We start from the raw sequence: 17,535 nt of genomic DNA, 5'->3' as shown, positions 1-17,535 counted from the left end.
ACTGAACTTTACCACAACTCAGCGAATGTTTAGTGTGATGAAGGCCCAGGGAACTGCAGTTGCTGGAATCTGGAGTAAAACACAAAGTGCTGGAGGAAGTCGACGCGTCCAGCAGCATCAGTGAAGAGAATGGACAGACGGTGAATCAGGTGGGGAATTGACTACTGGGAATATTTTAATATTGGGTCACAGTTTAAGAATAAGGGGTAAGCCATTTAAAACGGAGATGAGGAAACACTTTTTCACACAGACAGTTGTGAGTCTGTGGAATTCCCTGCCTCAGAGGGCGGTGGAGGCCGGTTCTCTGGATACTTTCAAGAGAGAGCTTGATAGGGCTCTTAAAGATAGCAGAGTCAGGGGTTATGGGGAGAAGGCAGGAACGGGGTACTGATTGTGGATGATCAGCTATGATCACATTGAATGGCGGTGCTGGCTCGAAGGGACGAATGGTCTACTCCTGCACCTATTGTCTATTGTCTATTATCTATCTCTGGAGAAAAGGAATGGGTGACGTTTCAGGTCAAGACACTTCCTCAGTCTGAAGAAGGGTCTCGACCCGAAACATCACCCATTCCTTCTATCCAGAGATGTTGCCTGTCCCGCTGAGTTCCTCCAGCATTTTGTGTCTATCTTCGGTTTAAACCAGCATCTGCAGTTCTTTCCTACATATAGCAGTATCCACTGGTTCTTGCCTCAAACATGAGGGTTGAATGATTGGATTTTTGGATCAAGGTGCGTACTGAGGTCACCGAACATGTTGTTGCACCACACCCTGGTCATGGCTATCTCCAGGGATAGACACAAAATACTTCTTCAGACTGATCAGGGGATAGGGAGATACATAGACAAGGAAGTGTAGGGTGTGAAAACAGAACATAGATACATAGATACATAGAAAATAGGTGCAGGAGTAGGCCATTCGGCCCTTCGAGCCTGCACCGCCATTCAATATGATCATGGCTGATCATCCAACTCAGTATCCTGTACCTGCCTTCTCTCCATACCCCCTGATCCCTTTAGCCACAAGCGCCACATCTAACTCCCTCTTAAATATAGCCAATGAACTGGCCTCAACTACCCTCTGTGGCAGAGAGTTCCAGAGATTCACCACTCTCTGTGTGAAAAATGTTTTTCTCATCTCGGTCTTAAAGGATTTCCCCCTTATCCTTAAGCTGTGACCCCCTGTCCTGGACTTCCCCAACATCGGGAACAATCTTCCTGTATCTAGCCTGTCCAACCCCTTAAGAATTTTGTAAGGGGAACAAAGGGAATGGAGATCAGGGAACGTGTAGAATAGATCTTTGTTAGTTGGGAGAAGGTAACAACAAAGCAAACAGGGATAAAATGTAGTTGGAGACAGTAAGACTTCTAACCAGAGATGCTGCCTGTTCTGCTGAGTTACTTCAGCATTTTGTATCTATCTTCGGTTTCAACCAGCGTCTGCAGTTCCTTCCTAGAAACCCGCACGTCTTTGGAATGTGGGAGGAAACCTGAGCACCCGGAGAAAACCCACGCGGTCACAGTGAGAACGTACAAACTCGACAGAGACACCACCCGTAGTCAGGATCTAGGATCCAGAGCAGCACTACCCGCTGCGCCACCATGCCGCCCCTCAAGGCACAGAGAAGAATTGAAGGATTTGTATGTTGGCCGCAGATTTATTGGAAATAGGATAACCGTTCTGGTGAATCTAATCTGCCGTCAGCACCACTAGAATTAAATTGTTTTCCTGCAATATCTCATGATCCCACTTGGGCAGGTCAATATAAACAAGTGAAGTCATGGCAGGAACAGAGTGCAGCCCGCCCGCAGCAGCCAGATACTGCAGAAACATACGCTTTTATTGTTCTTTCAACTGTGGGGGTGGAGGATTTGTGAAAGTACAAATTAGGTGTAAGCTGTATCTATCACCATCTTCATCCCACCATATTTCTGCAAATCTTATCTTGATATAGTCACAGTTTTATACATTTAAAATGTCTGCTGTTATCCATCCCCCTTCCGTGTTTGTTAACATCTTATCTTAAGGCAACACAAGTGGAGATTCAACCCATCGGCTTCATGCCGGCTCCCAGAGGAGCAATCCCATTCATCCCGTTGCCCCTCATCTTATTTCCCAGCATGGAAACAGGCCCTTCGGCCCACCAAGTCCACGCTGACCATCGCTCACCCATTCCCACTGGTTCTGTATTACCCCACTTTCCAATCCACTCCCTGCACGCTGGTGGCAACTTACAGAGGGCCGATTAACCTACAAACCCCAACTTGTCTTTGGGATGTGGGAGGAAACCGGAGCACCTGAAGGAAATATATGTAGTCACAGGGAGAACATGCAAACTCCACCCTGACACCGCCTATAGTTAGGATCAACCCCGGGTCTCTGGCGCTGTGAGGCAGCAGTTCCACCCGCTCCACTACTGTACCGCCATCTCTACAACATATTCTCTCCCTCAAATGTCCACCAGCTCCCCTTTGATCCTTTTGTGCCATTAACCTCCACTGAATGGTTATTTGCAGTGGCCTGTTCACAAAGCTGCAGGTCTTTGGCATGTAGACAAAAGTGCTGCAGAAACTCAGCGGGTGCGGCAGCATCTATGGAGCGAAGGAAATAGGCAACGTTTCGGGCCGAAACCCTTCTTCAGACTGATGTATGGTGGGGGGGGGGGGGAAGAAAGGAGAAAGGAAGAGGAGGAGCCCGAGGGCTGAGGGAGAGCTGAGAAGGGGAGGAGACAGCAAGGGCTACCGGAAATTGGAGAAGTCAATGTTCATGCCACTAGGGTGCAGACTGCCCAAGCGGAATATGAGGTGCTGCTCCTCCAATTTCTGGTGGTGCTCACTCTGGCCAAGGTCTTTGGCATGTGGCAGGAATCCAGAGTGCCTGCATGGTCTCTGAGAACATCACAAACTCTACGCAGTACAGCACTTGTAATCAGAGTGAGCCTGGCTCCGTAGACTCTGGGGCAGCAGCGTGGATTACTGCACTCTTATGCCACCCATTACAGTCTAGGCTATGCTGGTGTTTAAGAAGGAACTGCAGATGCTGGAAAATCGAAGGTAGACAAAAGTGCTGGAGAAACTCAGCGGGTGCAGCAACATCTATGGAGCGAAGGAAATAGGCAACAAGAGGTGCAGGAGTAGGCCATTCAGCCCTTCAAGCCAGCATCGTCATTCAATGTGATCATGGCTGATTATCCTCAATCAGTACCCCGTTCCTGCCTTCTCCCCATATCCCCTAACTCCGCTATCTTTAAGAGTCCTACCTGGCCCTATCTCTCTAGATCCAAAGGTACAAATATGAGGATTCCAGGCCACATCCACGCCACAGCACCACAAAGAGTTAAACTCTTTGTAAACCTGACACCTACTCGTAGGGTAATGAGTTGAGAGTTATCCGCCCTTTCCTTCACCAAGAGTCAGGCACAGCCTCCTCCAATGTATTGATGTGTGGTGCCAAGCTAAGAATGAAGGCTTTCTTTTAACCACGGTGAGGATTTAAACAACTGACAGGATCTCGACACAACACACAGTTTTTCTGCCTGGTAAGTTAAACTAAACACCTGGCCATGGAGCCAGCAAGAACAGGAAATAAAACTAGAACCTGCCACCAAGTTAGTTGGTGCTTAGTTTTTAGAACTTACATAGTTTTATTGGGCCACACCTGACTAGGTTTTACGTTGATGCTGTTAAACCTGTGATTATTATTAGTTATGTATTAGAATTATGATTATTATTTTTATACTCAGTACAAAATGTTAAAGCTCGTGGAGTAGTGCAGTTTAGTAAAAGATTATTGATTAATTAGTGGTGGACAAAAATGCTGGGGAAACTCAGTGGGTGAGGCAGCATCTATGGAGCGAAGGAATAGGTGAATAAGGAATATAGCTCCATAGTTGCTGCCTCACCCACTGAGTTTCCCCAGCATTTTTGTCCACCTTCCAGCATCTGCAATTATTTTCCAGCACCTGCAATTCTTTCTTAAACAAAGTGATTAGTGATAAACAAAAATCAAGATGGGCTTCAGATTTCAGCTGTAATAGCTGGCACTTATTATCTGAAATATGCTGCACTCAATGTTACTGTACATCACTGATGCTATTTATTTAGGCTATTTAATAGATAAACAATTGACTTGGTAAAGTGCGTTCAGTTTCAGAGCAGACAGCCAGGACATTGATTGTACAGGGACACATGAGAATCTTGAGCAAATAGCAAAGTGCTGGAGGACCTCAGCAGGCCAGGCAGCATCTGTGGCGGGAACTGGACAGACGATATTTCGGGAAGGGTCCCGAGGCCATTGACCTCCACGGACGCTTCCCGGCATGCTGGGTTCCTCTGACACGTTACGTAGGGCTGCAGAGATTGGTTTCTGGGTGGAGTCTGAAGAGAGACTTTCAGAAACATAATACTGGTTGAAATCAAAGATCCTATAGCAGAGCTCCGCTACAGGATCTTTGGTTGAAATATCGAGAGTCGCAGGTGAAATGTGAATGCAGATTGTCAAAGCAGAAGAACATTAGACACTAAAATAAATAGATTATGTGTGCTTAAGAAGGAACTGCAGATGCTGGAAAATCGAAGGTAGACAAAAATGCTGGAGAAACTCAGCGGGTGAAGCAGCATCTATGGAGCGAACGAATAGGTGACGTTTTGTGTCGAGACAAATAAGTTTTTTATTGTAACTCGGTACACGTGACACTAATAATACTGATTGTGGATGATCAGCCCTGATCGCATTGAATGGCGGTGCTGGCTCGAAGGGCCGAATGGCCTACTCCTGCAATGGAGAAAAGGAGTAGGTGACGTTTCAGGTCGAGACCCTTCTTCAGACTCTGAGTGGACCTAATGCAATCAAAATGAACTAGCTTCTTTTGAGGAAGGGTCTCGACCCGAAACGTTGCCTATTTCCTTCGCTCCATAGATGCTGCCTCACCCGCTGAGTTTCTCCAGCATTTTTGTCGACCTTCTTTTCCTGGTTCATGATGTATAGAGACGAATGTCATGACCTGTCCAGTTAATCGGGTGGCAAATCCCTGGCTCAGCTTTGCTCCCGAATGCCCCAAGGTGCCAGAACACTTCACACTCTTTGGCTCAACCCATTAGTAAACTGGCCAGTGGCAATTCAATGCAAATCTGTGCATTCCTCTCACATTCTAAGAGCAAAGACAATGAGCAACGTGATTCACCAGCAACCATCTTCACTAACATTATTTAGAATCACCTTTAGATTTCATTGAAGTTTTTCCTGTTAGAGAAGATTTAGTTGCTAATAGTAACATAAAATATGTGCAGGAGTAGGCCTTTCGAGAGTTGGATATCAGGAATTAAGAGATATGGGGAGAAAGCAGGAATGGGGTACTGATTGTGGATGTTCAGCCATGATCATATTGAATGGCGGTGCTGTCTCGAAGGGCCGAATGGCCTACTCCTGCACCTATTTTCTATGTTTATATTTGGCCCTTCGAGCTCTTGAATACTGGAAGAATGGGAGAATGCCGTGCAAGATGAAGGGTACCCTTTAGATTCCCCCTCCCTGACTCTCAGTCTGAAGAAGAGTCTCGACCCGAAACGTCACCTATTCCTTTTCTCCAGAGATGCTGCCTGTCCCGCTGAGTTACTCCAGCTTTTCGTGTCTATCTTCGGAGTAATCCAGCATCTGCAGTTCCTTCCACATTGTGCCACAGCTGATTTACTTTAAACCTGGCAGAGAGAAAAATATCGCATGGATGAGTTGCCCTTCCATCTGACAGTAATGTGTGTTCTGTTAGACCAGTGGTTCTTAACCTTTTTGGCATACGTGAACAAAATACTGTATGTGGTATGTACCTTTGTTAGGTTCCTAAACATGGGCCCACAAAATTGATACGTTATTTATATCCCCTTCATAACCCCCGGTAAAGTCCCAAACGACCCCCAGGTTAAGAACCGCTGTGTTAGACTGTACAAGGACAATACTGCGGCATATCAGTGACTGAGAGCTCCCAACACAGGAGTCATTCTCTTGCATTGCCAACCTCTTGATTATGTTGCTATTCCTGCTGAACAAGTCTGACTGCCCCAGGGGTTTCTGCCTGATCACCTTGACTAGAAACTAGAATCCAAAGAGCTGTAAATTCCTGCATATTCTCGAAACTGCATTAGCATTGCTCAGATAACACACCAGTTTAAATGTAAAACATGAATGTAAACACTGCCAGCTCCCGTATACGGCACGCTCATTAATCTTTAGTCTACAGAAACCGGCATCATCTTAGATCATCTTAGTCTGAAGAAGGGTTTTGGCCCGAAACGTCGCCTATTTCCTTCGCTCCATAGATGCTGCTGCACCCGCTGAGTTTCCCCAGCAATTTTGTGTACCTTCGATATTCCAGCATCTGCAGTTCCCTTTTGAACATCTTAGATTTATGATGTGTTTATATTTCAGGTCAGATCATCTGTATGTTTAAGAAAGAACTGCAGATGCTGGAAAAATCGATGGTAGACAAAAAATGCTGGGGAAACTCAGCGGGTGAGGCAGCATCTATGGAGCGAAGGAATAGGTGACGTTTCGGGTCGAGACCCTTCCGGGTCTCGACTCGAAACGTCACCTATTCCTTCGGGGTCCTGACCCGAAACATCACCTATTCGGGTCGAGACCCGTAGGTCCATTAACAACCTTCCAACTAGGTGCAGGTACTGAGTGTGTCAGAGGGTGTCTGACATCCATGCCTCACTACTCCCTCCTAGTTAGTTTAGCTCAGTTCAGTTTATTGTCACGTGTACCGAGGTACAGTGAAAAGCTTTTGTTGCGTGCTAACCAGTCAGCGGAAAGATAATACATGATTACAATCGAGCCATTTACAGTGTACAGATGCATGATAAGGGAATAACGTTTAGTGCAAGGTAAAGCCAGCAAAGTCCGATCAAGGATAGCCCGAGGGTCATCAAAGAGGTAGATAGTAGTTCAGGACCGCTCTCTGGTTGTGGTTGGATGATTCAGTTGTAGGGTCTCGACCCAAAACTTCTCGTTCCTCTCCCCCAATGGATGCTGCTCTGCGCACTGGTTACCTTGAACAGTTTGGCCTTGTCTTTCTTGTACCCGATTCCAGCATCTGCATTGGTTAAAAACTAAACAAGCTCCCCCCCCCCCCCCACCTCCACACCTCTATCTTTCAAGTCAGCATGGTGGCGCAGCGGCAGAGTTGCTGCCAGAGACCCGGGTTCGATCTCGATTACGGGTGCTGTCTGTACGGAGTTTGCACGTTCTCCCTGCGACCTGCGTGGGTTTTCACCGGGGTTTCCTCCCACAATCCGAAGGCGTGCAGGTTTGTAGGTTAATTGGCTTGGTAAAATTGTAAAATTGTCCCCAGTGTGTGTAGGATAGTGTTAGTGTGTGAGGATCGCTGGTCGGCACGGACTTGATAGGCCGAAAGGCCTCTTTCCGCGCTGTATCTCTAAACTAAACCAAGACTAAACAGCTGTTGAGTGGTTCCATTTTGAAACGTCACCTATTCCTTTTTCTCCAGAGCTGCTGCCTGACCCGCTGGGTTACTCCAGCGACTTGTGCCTGTTTAAACTGGACTAACCCCTTGTGTCTCCTCACCGCATGTCTGAGGTATCGCTGTCTCTCGTGCAACATCCCAGAAACAGCAACAGTGTCAGTGACAAATATCAGCGCCTTTGCCGAGAAATTCAGTTCAATAATGCTGGACTTGTTGCCGCAGGATGTGTCAGAAAATCAATTTTATCTGGAACAAAATGCAAAACGACAATTTCTGGGCTGTTGTGCGACTGCAGACTTAAGGCCTCTCCCTTAGAGTCATAGAATGATACAGCGTGGAGACAGGCCCTTCGGCCCAACTTGCCCACGCCATCCAACATGCCCCGTCTACATTCGTCCCACCTGCCTGAATCCAACTTCACCCCCAGGATGGAGCCAGCCTTCCTGATGAGTTTGTTAATCCTGTTTACAAAGGAACTCGACCCGAAACGTCACCTATTCCTTCGGGGTCTCGACCCGAAACGTCACCTATTCCTTCGCTCCATTTCGGGTCGAGACCCATGGGTCTCCATAGATGCTGCCTCACCCGCTGAGTTTCTCCAGCATTTTTGTCTACCTTTGTTAATCCTGTTGGCTATTTGCTATCCACAGAACCAGATCTGCCATCACACATTACAATTGCTCCACTCTGTTCAATCTCTCTGCCTACAGCAACAGTTCTTACTTAATCCCTTTATCATATATCTGTACACTGTCAATGACTCGATTGTAATCACACAGGTCATCTTTCCGCTGACTGGTTAGCACAACAAAAGCTTTTCACTGTACCTTGGTATATGTGACAATAAACTAAAACTCAACAGTGGATGCATTTGAAAAGCAAAATGTCTAGCAATTACCTGCTTTGTGATATCTGGAGATAGACACAAAAAGCTGGAGTAACTCAGTGGGACAGGCAGCAACTCTGGAGGGAAGGACTGGGTGACATTTCGAATCGAGTTCAGATTTCAGACATTTTCTTCACCTATTCCTTCTCTCCAGAGATGCTGCCTGGCCTGCTGAGTTACACCAGCTTTTTGTGTCTATCTTTGGTTTAAACCAGATCTGCAGTTCCTTCCTACACATACAATGTAAACTGAATCCCGAAGCACTTAATTAGGTCGATAGACACAACTCAAGGTGCACTGGAGAACAGTTATCATCTTCTCCACGATAGACAGAGTGCTGGAGTAACTCAGCAGGTCAGGCAGCATCTGTTGAGAACATGGATAGGTGACGTTTCACAGAGTGCTGGAGTAACTCAGCGGGTCAGGCAGCATCTGTTGAGAACATGGATAGGTGATGTTTCACAGAGTGCTGGAGTAACTCAGCGGGTCAGGCAGCATCTGTGGAGAACATGGATAGGTGACGTTTCACAGAGTGCTGGAGTAACTCAGTGGGTCAGGCAGCATCTCTGGAGAACATGGATAGGTGACGTTTCTGAAAAGGGGTATTTGAAAAAGGGTCCCAACCCAAAACATCACCTATCCATCGCCTATTCCTTCACTCCATATATGCTGACTCACGCTCTGAGTTTCTCCAGCATTTTTGTCGACCTTCGATTTTTCCAGCAACTTTCGTAAACAGTTCCATGCTAGAGTTAGTTACCTGCTGTTACCTGTACTGTGAGGCTGCGGCATCTGAAACAGGTGTACAACTCCACAGTGCCAAGGCCCGAGGCATGTAGAGATAATTAAAATATACCCAGTGCAGTAAATACTGCCTGTGTGTGGAGTGAATGGCTGCTCTGTGGCAGCCTCGGTATGTAGCGGTCACCTCCCTCCTTCCACCAAGTTAATGTTTGACCGATTAACCTTGGGTGAAAAAGGAAGGTTTCTAAACGCCGGGATATTTGATATTGTTGTGAACCGCGCTCTTTAATTTTGGATTGTGAAATAAGTTGAGTGAGTTAGACTGGAATGCAGATAAAGTCTCACGTTTCTCAAGGGAGAACAATAAGGTTTGTTTACCTGTGCAGGTTGTAATGTCGTCACTGGTTGTGGGCTGAGCTAGGCAGCGGCCTGTCATTTCAGAGGCCTCACTCCTCTGTGGTTAAAGGTGCAGGTATTGAAAAGCCAGAGAGGAATTTTACGAAGCAAGACTGTGTGACGGTTTTAGCGCTCACCACAAGAGAAATCCCCGCCTTCTGGGATCTGAGAGTTACCAAAGTAATGAGTTGCCTGAACACCAGGAAGTAACAACGGAGGCAGGCAGAGAAATCACACAAGAAATGAGAAGATAGTTCACAAAATGGCTGTCAGATTCCAAGATCAGGTGAGTACAGTTGTGAATCTCCGGCATTGCAGTAACCGCGAGGGTGTAAACAGCATGATATCACCTTTACATGCCTTGTAACTCAAGCATCGAGCCCATCACAGGCTAATGCCCACGTCAGAAACAGAACAATGTGTACAGGCCAAAGAAATGCAGAGTGTAAAACGATGAAGGTTCTGGGAGAGGAGAGAGTTTTGCTGATGCACCCTGTGGAGCTCAGGCCCCAAGTCAGGGTCGGGGTGGGTCAGGTTGGGGGTTGGACAGGGTGGGGGTCAGGGTGGGGGTGGGGTGGGTCAGGGTAGGGGTGGAGTGGGTGGGGGTGGGACAAGGTGGGGGTCAGGGTGGGGGTGGGACAGTGTGGGGGTCATGGTGGGGGTGGGACAGTGTGGGGGTCATGGTGGGGGTGGGACATGGTGGGGGTCAGGGTGAGTCTGGTTGGTCTGGTGGGGTGGGTCAGAGTGAGCACCCACACTAGTGAAAGATAAAACTATGCCTTTAAATCTGCAGTCCAGCACTGCAGCCTAATTTGTAGGTGGAACCTGTTGAGTGTTGCAATGTTGCTGGTGTCACCTTACAGCCGGGGGGTTGGGCTGCATGGAATAATGCAGAGAGTTCTGTCTCAGTTTGTACCAAAGATCATAGAGCAGCTTTGGTCTGTACCAGTGCGTTGTGAACCTCACCATCCTATTGCCCTTGAGCTCCTGATCCTGACACCCCTCCATCACCAAGCTCCTGCGTAACTCCCTCCGATTCTGCTCCACCCACGGCTTCTCCACCAAAACCCCCCCGTCTTTGGAAAGATAAACCAAAGGAGCTCAGTGGAAGGGGACGGAGCGGCGACGTCTCGGGTCGGGACCCTGCTTCAGATCTGTACAAGTGCAGTTTCTGGTGTCGTTCCCCCACCCACACCCCCTTGTACATGTCCTTGCTCCCTCCTGTAGTGTACTGAGCCATGTACTGCTTCCTCCTGACCCAGATGTGACGGTATACTTGCCTGGACCAGTGTACAGTGGGGTCATGAATGAGGCGGAGACAATCGGTACAAATTGGGTACATTGGCATTATTAGAGGCATTACTATACGTGGAGTATTTAACCCTTGATCTTCCCGGGATGGCGAGACTGTCATATGCTGAGAGAATGGGCTTGTACACTCTGGAGTTTAGAAGGATGAGAGAGAAACATATAAATTATTAAAGGTTTGGACACGCTAGAGGCAGGAAACATGTTCCCGATGTTGGGGGAGTCCAGAACCAGGGGCCACAGTTTAAGAATAAGGGGTAAGCCATTTAGAATGGAGATGAGGAAATACTTTTTCACACAGAGAGTGGTGAGTCTGTGGAATTCTCTGCCTCAGGGGGCGGTGGAGGCCGGTTCTCTGGATACTTTCAAGAGAGAGCTAGATAGGGCTCTTAAAAATAGCGGAGCCAGGGGATATGGGGAGAGCACTGGCGTAACTCAACGGGACAGGCAGCATCTCTGGAGAGAAGGAATGGGTGACGTTTCGGGTCGAGACCCTTCTTCAGGCTGAGAGTCAGGGGAGAGGGAAACGAGAGATATAGATGGTGATGTAGCGAGATATAGAACAAAGAAATGCAAAAAAGTGACGATGATCAAGAAAGCATGCGGTGGGCTAGATGAAAACGAGTTACAGACAATGAAACTCACCAGGACCACAGTGAAACTGGTACAACTAAGGTGGGGGAGGGATGGAGAGAGAGGGAAAGCAAGGGTTACTTGAAGTTAGAGAAATCAGTATTCATACCGCTGGGGTGTAAGCTGCCCAGGTGAAATATGAGGAGCTGTTCTTACAATTTGCGCTGGGCCTCACCCTGACAGTGGAGGAGGCCCAGGACAGAAAGGTCAGTGTGGGAATGGGAGGGGAGTTAAAGTGTTTGGAAAGTGTTCTGGGATCATGTAGGTCCAGGCGGACTGAGTGGAGGTGTTCTTCCGGCTTAGTTTCACTGTTTCTACCCCTACCACAGCCAACAATGGACCATTGTGGGCTCCACATTTCTTTGATCGTCGTTGCTCTTTGCCTATCTTTCACTCGTTTGTCCTTTGTACCGTCTATATCTCTCATTTCCCTCCCCCCTGACTGCCAGTCTGAAGAAAGGTCCTGACCTGAAACGTCACCTATTCCTTTTCTCAAAGGATGCAGCCTGACCTGCTGTGTTTAGTTTAGAGATCAGTGTGGAAAAAGGCCCTTCGACCCACCGAGTCTGTGCCAACCAGCGATCCCCACACACTTAACACTATTCTACACACATTAGGGACAATTTACATTTATATCGAGCCGATTATCCTATATCCCTGCACGTCTTTGGAGCGTGGGAGGAAACCAGAGACCTCGGAGAAAACCCACGCGGGTCACGGGGAGAACGTACAAACTCCGCACAGACAGCACCCGTAGTCAGGGACGAGCCCGCGTCTCTGGCGCTGAAAGTGGTGTAATGCCCCTGTCCCACTTAGGAAACCTGAACGGAAACCTCTGGAGACTTTGCGCCCCACCCAAGGTTTCTGTGCGGTTCCCGGAGGTTGCAGGTGGTTGCCAGAGGTTGCAGGTAGTGGAAGCAGGTAGGGAGACTGATAAAAAAACCTCCGGGAACCGCACGGAAACCTTGGGTTTTTCACACAGAGAGTGGTGAATCTCTGGAATTCTCTGCCACAGAAGGTAGTTGAGGCCAGTTCATTGGCTATATTTAAGAGGGAGTTAGATGTGGCCCTTGTGGCTAAAGGGATCAGGGGGTATGGAGAGAAGGCAGGTACAGGATACTGAGTTGGATGCTCAGCCATGATCATATTGAATGGCGGTGCAGGCTCGAAGGGCCGAATGGCCTACTCCTGCACCTATTTTCTATGTTTCTATGACAGGGGCATTAGGCAGCAACTCTACCGCTGGAGTTACTCCGGCACTTTGTGTCGGCTTTCTTCCACAGCCCTGGGTGGTTGTGAAGCTGCTGCCAAGGTGTAGTTGGCAGAGGTTGGCTTCAGGTCAAGTTTCAAGGGTGCCTCGTGCAGACCCACACCAGGGACAATCATTGATGGCAGAGGCCAACATGTTCTGCACCAAAGACCTCTGTGAGGATGCGTTTGTAGTGAGGAGCGGCCGTGTAACTGAGCTCGCAAGATCTTTGTTTCCTTTCTTATTGAGAGCACCAAAGACTTTGGAAATAAATGTATACAAACCACCAGATTAAACGGCGATCAGAAAGCATAATGGGTTGTGGCTGGATGGCCAGCAGATTGGATTACAGCAGCAGTAAAGTGATACTTCGATAGTGGAGATCATTGATCACACGCTGTGCTGACAGCATCTCACAGCTCAACGAGGCTGTATTGATCCGCCAGAGAATGGACTGCAGGCTTGTCATGATCATACTCGCTTAGTGTTTAGTTTAGAGATACAGCGCGGAAACAGGCCCTTCGACCCACCGAGTCCGCACCGACCAGCGATCCCCGCACACGAACACTGTTCTACACACACAATGGACAATTTACATTAGTACAAGCCAATTAACCCACAAACTTGTACGTCTTTGTAGTGTGGGAGGAAACCGAAGATCTCGGACAAAACCCACGCAGGTCATGGGGAGAACGTACAAACTCCGTACAGACAGTACCCGTAGTTGGGATCAAATCCGGCGCTGCAAGCGCTGTAAGGCAGCCGCTCGACCGCTGCGCCATCGTGCCGCCGAAAATTGCGTTAAATTATGAGGCAAATGAGGACAAATGTGTTATGTACACAAGATAGGCACAAAAACCTGGAGTGACTCAGCGGGCCAGACAGCATACGATACCATACAATACGATAGAACTATATTGGCTGATCATCCACAATCAGCACCCCATGCCTGCCTTCTCCCCATATCCCTTGGCACTGCTATCTTTAAGAGCCCTATCTAGCTCTCTCTTGAAAGCATCCAGAGAATTGGCCTCCACAGCCTTCTGAGGCAGAGAATTCCACAGATTCACAACTCTCTGTGTGTAAAGATAGTTACTCCAGCATTTTACGTCCTGCAAAGACTAGAGGGCATGACTTTAAAGTGAGGGGGGGCAAGGTTTAAAGGAGATGTACGGGACATGGAGAGTGGTAAAGGGCGGTGGGGGTGGGTCAGGGTGGGGGTGGGGGTAGGGTGGGTCAGGGTGGGGGTGGGTCAGGGTGGGGGTGGGTCAGGGTGGGGGTGGGTCAGGGTGGGGGTGGGTCAGGGTGGGGGTGGGGTGGGTCAGGGTGGGGGTCAGGGCGGTGATGGAGGCCGATGGCATTGTGGCGTTTTAAAGATTTTTCGATAGACACTTGGATATACAAGTAGCAGAGGGATATGGATCATGTGCAGGCTGAGGAGATCAATTTAATTTGGCATCATGGTGGGCACGGACATTGTGGGCCGAAGGGCCTGTTCTATGTTCCATGTTTCATGGCTCCATATGTCGAGACCTTTCTTCCGACCTACCTGGGATGTCAGGACTTTCATATGAAGAAAGACTGGATAGACTCGGCTTGTACTCGCTAGAATTTAGAAGATTGAGGGGATTTAGAAGATAAGAGGGAAGTCTTTTAGGACCGAGATGAGAAAATCATTTTTTACACAGAGAGTGGTGAATCTGTGGAATTCTCTGCCACAGAAGGCAGTTGAGGCCAGTTCATTGGCTATATTTAAGAGGGAGTTAGATGTGGCCCTTGTGGCTAAAGGGATCAGGGGGTATGGAGAGAAGGCAGGTACAGGATACTGAGTTGGATGCTCAGCCATGATCATATTGAATGGCGGTGCAGGCTCGAAGGGCCGAATGGCCTACTCCTGCACCTATTTTCTATGTTTCTATCTTTCTATGAAACGTCACCCGTTCCTTCTATCCGGAGATGCTGCCTGTCCCGCTGAGTTACTCCAGCATTTTGCGTATGTCTTCCGTGGCCCCATGTTAAGCTGAGGCTGCTGTTGCTGTTAACATTGTGTGTCTGAGGCTCAGCGAGAAATGTCACACAATGCATCTTGACAATGGTGTACACTAAAGCACGAAGGAGAGGAGAATAATCTATTGTTTCAAAGGCAGTTGGCAGTGGACAGATCATCCAACATAGTACCATCTGTTCATTTATTATGTGGATTGATGAAAGCTGACCTGAATGATCCCGATGCATCGAGGCAGATGGCCAGCATTGTAAGTGTTAGGTACAGATGAGATTAGCCACAGTGCACTCATTAAGGCCACATGGGCCTGTCCTCACAGCCCAGGAGATGTCAGCTGGTGCACTCTATCCACACTCACTGACCTTTGCTGGATCTGGCGGTTTCTCAATCCGCATCCGGGCTTTGCCATCATGGAGTTCGGATGATGATAGGGCGGCAAGCTGGCGTAGCGGTAGACTGGCTGACTTACAGCGCTGACAGCTCCAGAGACCCAGGTTCCATCCCGGCTACGGGTGCTGTCTGTTCGGAAGTAGACACAAAATGCTGGAGTAACTCAGCGGGTGAGGCAGCATCTCTTCAGACTGAAGAAGGGCCTCGACCCGAAACGTCACCCATTCCTTCTCTCCAGTGATGCTGCCGGTCTCGCTGAGTTACTCCAGCATTTTGTGTCTATCTTCAATTCAAACCAGCATCTGCAGTTCTTTCTTACACACTGTACGGAGTTTGCACGTTCTCCCCGTGACCCGCGTGGGTTTTCTCCGGGTGCTCCGGTTTCCTCCCACACTTCAAAGACGTGTAGGTATGTAGGTTAATTGGCTTGGTATAAACGTAAACATTGTCCTTAGTGTGTGTAAGGTAATGTTAGTGTGCGGGGATTGCTGGTCGGTGCGGACTCGGTGGGCCGAAGGGCCTGTTTCCGTGCTGTGTCTCTAACCTAAAAAAAATAAACTGAGATAAAATGTCAGGGAACAGAGTAGAAAGATTGTCATTCTGCATCTAATAATAATAATAATAATAAATTTTATTTAATGGGCGCCTTTCAGACATCTCAAGGACACCTTACATAGTAATTGGAATAAAAACATATAATCGGAATATAACAGGTAAAAAAGACATCACAGAGACACAAATTAAAAACAGAATTCAATCCAAAGACAGAAAATCAAAAACACAGTGTGAAGAGAGAGCAGCGGCAGCCAAAACGCGCCAGCGTCCACTCTCTCTTCACGGCAGCCATCTTGGACACAGACCTACAGAACTACAATTAGACAAAAAAAAATCATCTAACCCAGGTTGAACCAGACCTGGTGCCATTGGGTGAAAATACTTTCACTGTCCTTCGGAACCTGTGACAATAAAGTATCAATGGCAGACAAAAATGCTGGAGGAACTCAGCGGGTGAGGCAGCATCTATGGAGCGAAGGAATAGGTGACTTTTCGGGTCAAGACCCTTAAGGGTGAGGCAGCATCTATGGAGCGAAGGAATAGGTGATGTTTCATGCAAAATGAAATCACAAAAGAAAGACACGAATGGTTAAAAATATGATCCAGTTCAGAAGAAATAGACAATAGACAATAGACAGTAGGTGCAGGAGTAGGCCATTCGGCCCTTCGTACCAGCACCGCCATTCAATGTGATCATGTGATGATGGCTAATCATCTAAAACCCGTTCCTGCTATTTCCACATATCCCTTGATTGTTAGCCCTGAGAGCTAAATCTAACTCTCTCTTGAAAACATCCAGTGAATTGGCCTCCACTGCCTTCTGTGGCAGAGAATTCCACAGATTCACCATTCATTCTCTGGGTGAAATAATTTTTCCTCATCTCAGTCCTAAATGGCCTGCCCCTTATTCTTAAACTGTGACCCCTGGTTCTGGACTCCACCAACACTGGGAACAGGAGTAGGCCATTCGGCCCTTCGTACCAGCACCGCCATTCAATCTGATCATGGCTGATCATCCACAATCAGTACCCCGTTCCTGCCTTCTCCCCATATCCCCTGACTCCGCTATCTTTAAGAGCCCTATCTAGCTCTCTCTTGAAAGCATCCAGAGAACCCGCCTCCACCGCCCTCTGAGGCAGAGAATTCCAGTGATGAGCACGAAAAAGATGCAATTAGCTCGGTGGTATTTAAATGTGATGAATGCAGTAAAGATAATGAACAAACCGTCTAAGTGCTCTCCTCAGCCATGGCAACATAAACGAGCAGATAATGCTCATTGCCATCTGTGTGAATCGCTGTGTGTTTAATAACTGTGCACTTGCTCAGGCTGAGTGTAGCAGCTGTGTGGGACTGTCACTGACAACAGTCTCTCCCTGTAATCACTGACAATTACCCCACGCTGAAGCCAGCCAGTGTTTACCCCCTTGGCTCAGCAGCTCAGAGACTTACTCGCTGGTGGGGCGATACCCCTCATGTCACCGTAAACACCCTCCTATGTCAATAGATATCCCCACTGCCAACTACACTTAAATCCCCTTTGTTTAAGAAAGAACTGCAGATGCTGGAAAAAAATCGACGGTAGACTTGATGGGCTGAATAGCCTGATTCTGCTCTGAGAACTAGAATGGCATTAGAAGGTAGACAAAAATGCAAGAGAAACTCAGCGGGTGAGGCAGCATCTATGGAGCGAAGGAATAGGTGACGTTTCGGGTCGAGACCCGGAAGGGTCTCGACCCGAAACGTCGCCTATTCCTTCGCTCCATAGATGCTGCCTCACCCATATAACCATATAACAATTACAGCACGGAAACAGGCCATCTCGGCCCTTCTAGTCCATGCCGAACACTTACTCTCACACCTAGTCCCATCTACCTGCACTCAGACCATAACC

At 48.0% G+C, this 17,535-nt stretch overlaps 1 protein-coding gene across 2 annotated transcripts in view; it reads left to right on the top strand.

The window, feature by feature from the left end:
* Positions 1–3,395: 3,395 nt before the first annotated feature.
* The window catches only part of tjp3 (tight junction protein 3), a 51,192-nt gene continuing 37,052 nt past the window's right edge, over positions 3,396–17,535 (top strand). The window contains exon 1 of one of the 2 annotated variants that reach the window (XM_033047226.1): positions 3,396–3,539. Coding sequence is in view for 1 of the 2 variants with exons in the window: in XM_033047225.1 (XP_032903116.1) it covers positions 9,767–9,790 (24 nt within the window). In the remaining variant the exon portion in view is untranslated. Of the gene's footprint in view, positions 3,540–9,333; positions 9,791–17,535 lie in introns of those variants that run through there. The other variant, XM_033047225.1, reaches the window with a different exon arrangement.

Source organism: Amblyraja radiata, chromosome 29 (genome assembly GCF_010909765.2).
Source record: "Amblyraja radiata isolate CabotCenter1 chromosome 29, sAmbRad1.1.pri, whole genome shotgun sequence".
In the NCBI taxonomy this organism is placed as follows: domain Eukaryota; kingdom Metazoa; phylum Chordata; class Chondrichthyes; order Rajiformes; family Rajidae; genus Amblyraja; species Amblyraja radiata.
Note: the sequence above shows the minus strand (reverse complement) of the source record. Positions and strands in the feature narration are given on the sequence as shown.